General features: G+C 39.5%; 1 protein-coding gene across 2 annotated transcripts; it reads right to left on the bottom strand.

Annotated features, from left to right (window-relative positions):
• Window positions 1-1,633: 1,633 nt before the first annotated feature.
• Window positions 1,634-10,646, bottom strand: LOC124273078 (enhancer of split mgamma protein-like). Of its 2 annotated transcripts, none has more exons than XM_046708292.1 (3): window positions 10,569-10,646; window positions 2,633-2,728; window positions 1,634-2,470 (listed from the first exon to the last, which is right to left on the bottom strand). In XM_046708292.1, exons 1-3 carry the CDS (start codon window positions 10,623-10,625, stop codon window positions 1,832-1,834), a joined length of 792 nt encoding a protein of 263 aa, XP_046564248.1. In that variant the 5' UTR covers window positions 10,626-10,646; the 3' UTR covers window positions 1,634-1,831. The 2 variants fall into 2 exon arrangements, with proteins under 2 accessions (XP_046564248.1, XP_046564247.1); XM_046708291.1 differs by lacking the exon at window positions 10,569-10,646 and adding an exon at window positions 2,969-3,043.
• Between the last annotated feature and the right edge of the window lie 1,430 nt (window positions 10,647-12,076).

Genomic DNA, 12,076 nt, shown 5'->3' on the forward strand with positions numbered 1-12,076 from the left:
CGCATGAAATTGAGGAAATAGCCACTTCAAAACGCGTTCCTTATGACAGGAAAAAAATATTGTACATCAGTAAACATAACAAACACGTCTATCAGCTGGTTAGTCCTCCCACGGGCCTTGTTCCGCCAGGGTGACACCTCAATGGAAATTGCAATTATCTACGATTACAGTATTGTATCGGCCCGCATCCCACCGCATGCCGTCATATTGATTCCGGGTGTATCGCGATGTGACACTTCGCGTCGTCACGCGCTAGTAGCGTCACGTGACATACGGGCACCTGCGGTGATTAGTGTCACAACTTCCGGTTACCCCAGTTCGAGGCGTGCAAGCAGGCGCTCGGTGGACACCCAGCTCAATGAAACCACTATGTCAATATTTACAATATTTGTGGTTCCATTTGTGTGTGAATTATGAAGGAATCATATTGCTTTCATGGACATTTTCGGGTGGATATTATAGCGCCTTTTTTCTGCCAAGTTTCCCATTACCCACAAGCGATTGTGTTTCGGGGGGAAAGAGAGACGAGTTCATATCTTATCATTATTACCTGTATATGGGTATTTATAGAGCGCTATAGTCCATCCCGTTTACATGCATGCTCAAAGCGCATATATCTATTCATAAATAATGGGTTGTATGCATCCATATGTATTATCTTCCAAGAATTTATATTTTATATGTTTACACGTTTTTATTTTATCCTGTATTATCTGAAACTGCGGGAGACATTTAGATCGTATTGTAGCGCCATTAACATTTTATTTTTGTGTGTTTTGTACGAGAACACGTCCCGAGAACGTCCGTGCCCCGAACTTCATGAAACTATTTGAAATATGTTATGTAACACAATAGAATGAAATGGCGAAGCACCTGAGCGATAATGGTTCAAGAACAGTCATTGTGCTCATGAAGATAATCAAACCTGGGATTGAGTATGAAACACTCTACCTATGCATCCCTGTAGACTAGAGAAAGAAACTATTGGAATCTGTACCCATTCGTTATATTTGATTTCGCAGCGACAGGTTCGTGAAATCTAAAAGACCCGGTGCTTTTTATCAACGTTGTTTGAGAAACTGTAACTTGGAATCGAAAGAACCATCATACGTAACAGACGATTGCAGAAATAAATTGCGCTAAACTGCCTGGCAAAATGTATCCACTTCCAGTCTTAGAAAACTTATGCTCAGTATTCGTTTACCAGGATAGCAGTGTAACGAATAATACTGAGCCTAGGTTTACTTAGACTGTATCCACTTTAACACTGAATTTGACAAAACCGAAAATAAATGTTGTTAGACAAAACAAAATCCGTATGAAATACATCTCCATCTGATAACTATTTCTTGTTTGTGTTACTTTCGCCAAACGTGTGTGTGGTCTTTCTTTTGCTCGACAATATTTTGACAAAATGTTTACACATTTGATCCAGCTGAGGTGCTGCAAATATTATACTGTTTTCCGTAGTATGTGTATTTAGTGTGGTATACACCACTTTCGCAACATGTCCAATCAATCTGTTTAAAATTGCATTATGCAACCGAAATACGGCATTAGCGAAACCAAAGTAAGACGACGACAAACTATCGACGACAGTTTTATTCCGGTTATCCACTGAATGGACCAAGTCTGCAATAAACTAAACATGAGACGTTTGTAAATAATTCATTTATTTATATATTTATATTCATCACATTGTGTATTATACCACAGACAATATATATGAATGTTTATATATAGAATAAGCACTGTACGATGCGTGTTTTGAATACTTATACACGTATATAACTGTACACGACAAACAAGTCTATGTTATACATGGAGCCGCTCACCAGGGCCTCCATGGAACCTGTTGTTCCGTCTTGATTTGTTGGGAGTAAGACCACGTGCTCTGGAGCCACGCCCTAACTCTCGAGTCATCAAAGTTTTTATGGATTCTGCTTGACTCGATTTTACAAAGTTCTGAATCTGAGAGATTGGAAGGGTGATAGTGTCCAGTTCTGTGGGTGGACTGTTTGGTTATATCAGGAGAACCAGCATATCCACTGTCTGAGAAACTGTTGTCTTCCTTCACAGGGGAAGTGTCCACTCTCCCGCTCATGTACGCATGTGCAGCCGGATGTGGATACTGGGAATTGTGGGAAGGTTCTGCACTCAGTCTCTCATAGCAGTTCCTTGTGTATGACGTCGTATCTTCTGTTGATGACGTCACGGGCACCTGCTGAATGTGTGTCATACGTCGAGAGATGTGTTTTCTCAGCTGACGATGTACATTGTCCGACACTCCCGGCACAGACTGGATGTAGGAGAGGATTTCTTCAGCACATTTGGAGAAGCCATGTTGGAATCTGGCTTGAACTGCTTCTTTCACGTGTTGATGTGTTGTGTTGATCTTCCTGACATTCCTCAGATAATCTACAGTCGTCTCCAGAATCTCAGCCTTCTCCATCTTGTCATAGTTGGGATCCTGGAAAATTATAAAATAACATGAAATTAAGAGATTGAATTGCTAGGTGTAAATTGAATGCACAATGTGACTAAACTAGCAGGTTTATCATGTTAACTGTTTATTCTTATACAAGTAAAAAAATATTTTAACTTTTTTTATATTTTCAACGGAAGTACTTACGTTTCGTTGTTGAGCTTCACATACGATGTCTTTGATTTCTGTCAGACTCTGGTTGATTCTGGCTCGTCGCCGTTTTTCAGCCATTAGTTTTCGACCCTGAAGAAAAACACATCAGAATGTAACGAAAAATTGAAGGTACACACAATGAAAGTTACAGATGTGAAGGTTACTGTTATGAAGTTGACAAAGCAGTGACTTTATGCTTCAAAAACGACTCTATTCCCATTTTACCATGAATATTCAAACTAGCCACGTGTCTCAGATGTAAACAGGTTCAGGTAATGTACAGGTTGTTAACAGTCTGTATGAAACCTATCACAGAAGACTGCTGCTTACCTTTCTTCGGCCCATATATTCACTCTCTGATTCCAGGTTGCTGAGATATGATTCCATGACTGAGGTATGTTCAGCTGTGAGAGACAAGTTAGTGTGATGGAACGCTGCCTCTCCGACCCGCCTTTATACCCCCCGACATTCCCCTACCCACGCTAATGTATGCACAGTTATGTTTTGACATCTGAATAGCCCGGCGCGATCCGATACACGCAGCCAATCAGCGCACGCCTGGGTAAGTGGTGGCACGCGCCGGCTCGCGTTAAACTTCACCCGGAGACAGATGTTCTTCTCACGAATCGACAGGGATGATCTTCTCCAGGGGCAGAGGCCATCATGTTTGGCGTGACACGAGGAGTTACGTGGCCGAGCACCCGGCCTGTCAACTGTCTAGTGTTTGGTTCAGTCAATTGTTTTAATCCTATTTGGAACGTGGAACGTGCCCATTCTGTCGTGTGCCGCCGTCAGGAATTTAACAGTGGTTACATGCAAATACAAACACAATACTGGCAAAAACTATTATCAGTTTCTACATGTTATACAATCAAATATAACGTTAACGTGTCTTAATCAATTTCGCAGCCATTCTTTTCAGTTCTACGACACATAACAATACATTGAACACGTGTTTTTTGTGATCCGTTTCCACTTTTAATTGTGATTCTTAAATTTCGACATTACATGTACCAGGATCATGTACAGGGCTGTTAACACTGATTAATCCACTGTCGCTGTCGCCACAAGGATCACGTTGCCGAGTATACGGAACAGTCACCTGTTCTTTAGCTAACAAATGGAATGAACTTTAAACTAACATAATTGTACTAAAACAAGGGCAAAGTGCAGGCTATTTAATCAACACTTATATGTGTCGCCTCCCTGGAAGTATTAATCTAAAACGATGTAAATATGTACATTATTGTATCATATATATACACGTAATGTATCATTTTGTTAATGTTTTACGCATTGTCTGTGTTTTCACGTAAATTAGGAATTAGTCGAGTTGTATAATGTATTTGTGTATGGTTTATGAGTCTACTGGAGACACTCGAATTGAATCTTTCTCTTTCAGGCTTTATTATGGGACACACTAGCTAATATATAAAGTCTTCTTTAAAAACGATACATGTTTACAGGAAACATCCTCAGTTTTAAAATATAAAGTTCCTCAGTACGTAATTGATACGAATATCATGATTTTTATGATTAAATGCATTGTGACTTAGTGGTGAATAAATATTATTTCCTCCAGAAAACAAAAGACTGTATACAGTCTCTGTCATGAAATCTGTGAACACGTGATGTTGTTTCGGTTGAAGATATACTCTCTCTGATTCAATTTTGTTTCATGTTAATCATCCTCAGGTCTTCTACCTAAAGTACTAGTATCTGTACTTTACCGAAAAAGTGTAATCCCAAATATAACACGTGTTACATCTTGAGATTATCCACGTGTTGACCTGTTAATCTGCATTAATCCACTGTGGCTGTCGCCATGAAGATGAGGTCGTCAGACACGTTTATATTATTTGTAAATCTGACTAATATCTGAAATCTACTTGACTCAAGACGCGCTTTTAATAAAAGTTTAATCTGTGTATATTGGAACAAACGTCGTTACATTATTGTTTCAGTGGGGAGGGTACCGTCCATCATTAGCATAATTCTGTACATGAGATAAGTAGCCAGACAACTTTATTGTTTGGAAATCGACTGACTAACATATGAAGATGAGAAGGGAGAAACAGTGGTGAGTCAGGGCTGTTACTCACCTCCGTGTCAATTAATATAAGTGTGTGTATTTCTCATTAGGACACATATCACACACAGAAACCTTTCCAGTATTTCACCATTGTGAAATGGTGCGTCATTCTTCACTCAGACGTCGGGCCAGACACGGTTTGGATACCGATTATGTGTCAAATAATGATTCCTATAATCACAGTCTGGTAATTAACCATCTACTCAATATGGTCATCAGTGCCAGGACTTTCACTTAATGTGTCATTATTAGACTGGACGCGTGTCCTCAATGGAAGCATTCCAGTTAAAATGTATTGTTTTTCAGTGAGTAAATATATGTGTGGGGCGCTCAGTAGTCGAATAAGACATATGATGTACTCGATAAATCAAAAACATATTAAAAGCACTTCAGGCGACAAGCATACTGAATTTATCACGACAGTACTTACACACGAGTACAGATGTACACGTGTTTCATGCAATTGTGTGCTTAATCGTAATGTCAGTTTCTTTTTGTAGACACGTGGTGAGACAACAAATATTTTGTCCGTGATGAAGGGAAACAGTTTCCACGCAGTAATATGACTCCAAACTGATTCTTAAACAAAAGCGTTCACAGATATATCCTGCATTTTGTTGTAACCTGTTCAATTGTTATCTTAAAATAATTTATTCTTTACTCTGTGCCTTAAAACGAGTACTTACAAGCTTAAGTATTTAATACTCATATTTAATGTTCATAATACTGTACTGTCGTCGTTTGTGATTGTTATAGGTGCTTGATATGAACTACTATTTTCAGGAACAGACAGTTAGCTGTCAACTATTCACATGTTTCATGCCATCGTATACTTCACCATAATATTTGGTTCTCTTTGTTTTGGAGACACACGGTGAGACACAACAATTTTTTCTGTCCGTGATAAAGGAAAACAGTTTCCACACAAATCGTTTCTTAAACACCAGCTTTCACAGATATATCGCAATCACCGCCTGTATTTTGTTGTAACTTTCTTAATCGTGTTATCCTAAACTATTTTATACTATACTTTGTGCTTTAAAACCAAAATTTACAACCTGCTACTATTCACATTTAATGCTCATTCTATTCTACTTTAATTATTCAATACCAAATTATTGTATTTTGGGCCAGTGACTTTTATATTGAATAAAACTGCCCGTCTGTCCTGTTTATTCATGTTAACATTACCTTGGAATAACCCTAAATAAATAAATATTCACTTGAAATATGTGTGAAGATCCGGGTTTGAATTGACCATAAGCAACCCGGCAATGTCTTTAGAGTCAACTGACATGATTGGGTGGTCAGCCTCGCTGTCTTGGTTGATGCATGTCAAGCTCCTGGTGACAGTCACCGGAGTGTCTATTCCAGACTGTGTTGATCACAAACCAGTCGTACAGCTGGCATATTGCGGGCTGCGGCGTAAAACAATAACCGGCAAACACAGATTATATATAGAGAGAATGAACGGCATGAGTAGTACAGATATGGGTTCATTTTAAAATCAATCAAATTAATAACTTGTATTGATACATATTCGACATTCACGCTTAAGAAAAAAAACTGTTATGGTAACATTTCCTAAAAAATCTATCATCAGTGATAAAATACATATATGTTGTTTTTTTGTATCAAAAATACAATACATTATCTAATATTTCAAAATATTATGAAATACATATTTTTGCGTAGTCACAAATGCACCAATTTTAACATTACAACGTTACAAGTCTTACAGTTCCATTCAGCTTAGTCTCTCGTACAGACCCTGAAGCAAATATATCCAAGAAAGCCCACACAAGTCTAGAAAATGTGGCAAGTCTAGATTTCCTCAGCTTCTGAACATGAAGAAAGTCTCAGGGCTCCTTTTCATTATATATTTTTTTTTTTACTATGAACTTTTTTCAGTAAAATATGTTCATTTCAGAGACTAGTTGTTAGTCTACATTCAGCTCTCCAACTGGCTCATACAGTGTTCAACATAAAGTGTGATTATTCTCAATCAATTTCCCCGTCTCATTGAGTGAAAAAACTCCATTAGTGTCAACACCTCACAACACTGTCTGTTGTAAACACCAGGATATATCACAGATCATTATGACGTCACACAGAGATCTCTGACGTAACGTCATTGTTCACTGTCACCCATCCAGTGATGGAAACTGTTTGTAATGGTCAGTCTGGTGAAGAACCCCTCTGGGCTGGACAAAACAGCTGATTGAGAATAATTGGCTGACAAGGTATCAAAAATTACACATGCTGTGTTTTGTTCCAAGTTAAGCCTGTTTGGACACATTTACAATGTGTGGATACTTTCACACGTGGACGAAACCGGGGTGAAGGTTGACAAGACTTGTTGTGGAATGTCTCAGAAATAGATATAACTGGATATTGTGGATTCTGGATTTACCTAGTTGAGTGAAAAGAACGATTTTTTTATGTTTACCCAACTCTGCATTAGCATCCGACCATGTGCATTTTCCCACTCTTTGTAGAGAAGGTGGCGCCCCCTGTCGGAATAATTAGCGGTTTCTTAATGACCGTCAAATGACACTACCGACAGTGCCTTTCAGCGACTATTAATGGGACAACTGATTATAATTATCACACAATGCGGGTGATTATTTGACACGAAGTGTTATCATAATGTTATCTGTTATCATAATAGTATCTGTTATCATAATATATTTTATCATAATATTATCTTTTATCATAACATTATCTTTTATCATAATATTATCTTGGTGAAAGTGCCACCATACACCTGTTAGGGATAACGGTTCATAGCACCTCGCAGAATTGCCAGGAAAGGGGGGAATAACGGTTCCAAACGATTGACGGATTATTGTACTGTGGTTAACGTTAATACCATGTCATTCAGATAATATACCGATTGAACTTGCAGACAATACAATGATTGTTGTCAAACGATGAAACCGCATCAAACCGTCAAACTGATGACCTGGTTGAACTCACTCGTGCATGGGGGTGAACTTTCGTTAGTGCACGATAATCTTAGGCTCAGTGCTGAATATAACAACCGGAGTTTGCCTGAGGCACGTGCCTTCAGTAATGACCCCTCAAATAATATCACAGCATTAATTTTGGACTATAGGTCACATTCCTTCATTACTCTTCAATGTATCGCGATGTGACACTCCGCGTGGTCACGCTCCAGTACAGTCACGTGACATACGGGCACCTGCTGTGATTAGTGTCACAACATCGACTGTCCCAGTTCAAGACGTGGAAGCACTGGCGGAGGTCGTTCACGTGGATTTTATATACTTTTTGTGTGTTTATTGTTTGTGTCTGTTCAGAAGGAGTTTGGACAGTGGTGTGCTTTAATGGCGATACTGGACATCAAGTCGACACCCAGGTATATAGAGAGTTTAAAACATGGAGTTTTCGCCTGCAACTGAAACCCAGCGGGTCTGTCCAACCTGTCTTACCTACTGATTCAGTAGAAACAGTTAAATTTAGATTTCTTTTGAAATTGAACATGTATTTTACATGGCGACCTTCGGTGGTCAATCGACTGCCTATCACACAAAACTGAATTATGGTACAGACCAGTAAACCCGTGAAGATCAGGGTTAGAATTGGTCTTCAGCACATGTCATCGTATCCCAATTGCGTAGCGATTCTCATGCTGTTGACCACTGGAGTGTCTAGACCAGACTCGATTATTTACATATTGCTGGAATACTGCCGAGTGCGGCGTTAAACAACAACCAAACAGACCAGTAATCCCAGTTCACAATGGATTACAGTCAACTTTTCAACAGTTACTGTGTAAGGTTTAACGGCGATGTGTCGGAGAATTCACTGTCGACCGTATGAGTGATTATTGGTGATGACACTTTAACCATGACAGAAGCGTTAAAGTCAGTTATTTCAGATTAGGTCGAATGCTTCAAGTGTTGTTAGGGATGTCAGTCGATATGATTTGACTTTAGTTCGATGTCGTAGCTATCAAAAGGAAGATTTAAAGGAAGCTTATACTAAGTCTAAGTATAAATATACCTTTCCGATCAAGTGGAAGTTTTACCCCTTCAATAACGACGGAGGGAAAAGAAGAATAAAAAGCTAATGATATATTATGTAATAACTTGCGGTCATCAAATATCGACACTTCAATCCCCAAAACGTGGCAGATCTCAATTCCTGGAAACCTATTCTGATCAAGGTGTACACAAGTACATATATACCAGTACACCTTGATTAGAGTGAGTGAGTTTAGTTTTACGCCGCTTTTAGCAATATTCCAGCAATATCACGGCGGGGGACACCAGAAACGGGCTTCACACATTGTTCCCATATAGGGAATCGAACCTGGGTCTTCAGCCTGACGAGCGGACGCTTTAACCATTAGGCTACCCAACCGCCCCCCTTCATTAGAACAGGTACATTGTTTGTGTAAACAATTACAACAATGGAACGTAGATGTTTATAAATTATATTTCTTTAATCAACAAACAATATATCACAGCCCATATATGAGAAGTGTCCTGAATATAAAGCACTATCATGACGTAATCACATGATACAAAATCACAACCATTGTTCCTAATAAAGTTCAGTCAGAGACCGTATACCGATATATGGTCTCTAGTTCACTGTAGTATTTTACCAGGGTCTCCATGGAACCTGTTGTTCTGTCTGAATCTGCTGTGAGTAGGACCACGTGCTCTGGAGCCACGATCTAACTCTCGAGTCTTTGTCAACCATTTCTGTTGGCACTTTACAGAGCACTGAATCTGAAAAGCTGGATGAGGGATAGTGTCCAGTTCTGTGGGTGGACTGTTTGGTAATATCAGGAGAACCAGCATATCCACTGTCTGAGAAGCTGTTGTCCTCCTTCACAGGAGAAGTGGCCATATATGCATATGCAGTCGGATGTGAATGCTGGGTATTGTGGGAAGGTTCTGCACTCAGTCTCTCATAGCAATTTCTTGTGTTTGACGTCACAGCCTCTGTTGTCAAGGGCACCTGTTGAATATGTGTCATACATCGAGAGATGTGTTTTCTCAGCTGACGATGTACATTGTCCGACACTCCCGGCAGAGACTGGATGTAGGAGAAGATTTCTTCAGCACATTTGGGAGAAGCCATGTTGGAATCTGGCTTGAACTGCTTCTTTCACGTGTTGATGTGTTGTGTTGATCTTCCTGACATTCCTCAGATAATCTACAGTCGTCTCCAGAATCTCAGCCTTCTCCATCTTGTCATAGTTGGGGTCCTGGGAAAATAAGAGATCAATAAGTAACCAAGGCATACAACATGAAATAGAAGAAATTTTTAAAAACTCGTAGAAAACGTGAGCTCCTGTTGTGAACATTGAATTATGATTAGATTAGTTTTAAAAATCAAGAAATTAAAACATTGCATTGCTACGTGTACATTTAAAACATATACTAACAACTAACCATGTAAACTGTGTAATTTTATACAAAATAAAATGAGGTTTTTTTCATATTTTAAGCTGATGTACTTACGTTTCGTTGTCGAGCGCCACATACGATGCCTTTGATTTCTGTCAGACTTTGGTTGATTCTGGCTCGCCGCCGTTTTTCAGCCATTACTTTTCGACCCTGCAGAAAAACATATCAGAATGTAACAACAAATCGAAGGAATCACAATGAAAATTTCAGGTTACTGTTATGAAGTTGACAAAGCAGAGATTTTATGTTCTAAAACCGACTGGGACACAATCTATTCCCATGTTACCATGAATATTCAAATTAGCCACGTGTCTCAGATGTAAACAGGTTCAGGTAGCGTACAGGTTGTTAACAATCTATTTAAAACTTATCATAGAAGACTGATGCTTACCTTTCTTCGGCCCATATATTCACTCTCTGATTCCAGGTTGTAAAAGTGAGATTCCATGACTGAGGTGTGTTCAGCTCTGAGAGACAAGTTGGTGTGATGGAACGCTGCCTCCCCGACCCGCCTTTATACCCCCCGAACTTCCCCTACCCACGCTAATCTATGCACAGTTATGTTTTGACATCTGAATAGCCCGGCGCGATCCGATACACGCAGCCAATCAGCGCACGCCCAGTTGGCGTGGAGGCACGCGCCGGCTCGCGTTAAACTTCACCCGTAGACAGATGTTCATTTTTACTCCGCGTGACACGAGGAGTTACGTGGATGAGCACCCGGACTGTCAACAATCTGCCTGTCAACGATCTTGTATTTCATTGAGCTAAAGTTAATTTTACCTGTTTGAAGCGTGACACGGGCTATGTCGCATTCCGTCGCCTACCGTTACCTTGACCTGTAACCAACTGCAAGAGAATCATTAATGCACGGAGGACAGGTGCTTTTCACTTTGCTGCCGTGCATGGAACCACAATGCATACATGCATCCATCTGTCCGTCCGTAGGTCCTAATATCCACCAACATATCCACACACACGCAAGCGTAGAAATCATTTGAAACACTAAATGAAACAGTGTATTTATCGGTACAACTCCATTTATCAAGAATGTATATTATTTCTTTAAAAACTTCTTATCGTGACATCTTTTTTAAACAAAAATCTGTATAAGATCTCTGCCATGAATCCCGCTAACACCCGGTGTCATTGTCAGCATTAAACGGTTACTGTTTATGCTTCAACGTTGACAACCTTCAGATAATGAAAGTGTTAATCCGTATTAATCCTCTGTAGCTGTCGCCATGAAGATGGGGTCGTCAGACACGTATTCATTATTTGGAAATCTAATTGTAATATTTTACATCGACTTGAAATTTGACATGTACTTTGGGTAAAAGTCCTCTTTTGTGCGCAAAATTATCGTTTCAGTTGGGGAACATGATATCATTCGGGTTATCCTCAAACCACTGTGGCAGGGTTTGGCTATGGCTTTGACGCATCCCGCATTATAGATGAGATAAGTAGAGAGACAATTTTTTGTTTGGAAATCACTGACTTATATGATATATTTACAGCATTAATGTTTCTCTAGATCTGTGTTGTGTCGATGAGATAAACATTTGTCAAATGAAACAGTGGTGAGGCAGGGCTGTTACTCACCTCCATGTCAATTTATGTAAGAGTGTCAGTTACTCACTCCGAGTTATTCATGTACACAGGCCACTACTTTTAATGTTTTACAAATCCCTTATGCCATTCTAAACTCAGACGTCGGGCCAGACATGGTTTGGATAGCGATTATGTGTCAATAATAATACTTATAATTACAGTCTGGTATGGCTATAAGTGTCAGAACACTTGGATAATGTGACTCTTTTCGTGTCCCCTTATTGAAGCAAATACATTGTTTAAATACGGACGTTAAGGTGCTGGGTTCCGCTCCACCCACCACTTATT

This window comes from Haliotis rubra, unplaced genomic scaffold (genome assembly GCF_003918875.1).
Source record: "Haliotis rubra isolate DU_JTF1 unplaced genomic scaffold, ASM391887v1 Scf176, whole genome shotgun sequence".
Classification (NCBI taxonomy): Eukaryota; Metazoa; Mollusca; class Gastropoda; order Lepetellida; family Haliotidae; genus Haliotis; species Haliotis rubra.

Bases quoted from the DNA above. Each gene is read 5' to 3' on its own strand.
- LOC124273078 (XM_046708292.1), bottom strand. From the start codon at position 10,625: ATGGAATCTCACTTTTACAACCTGGAATCAGAGAGTGAATATATGGGC. The intron at 2,729-10,568 runs GTAAGCATCAGT...GTTTTTCTTCAG, and splicing joins AATATATGGGCCGAAGAAAG to GGTCGAAAACTAATGGCTGA. The intron at 2,471-2,632 runs GTAAGTACTTCC...ATAATTTTCCAG, and splicing joins GTGAAGCTCAACAACGAAAC to GATCCCAACTATGACAAGAT.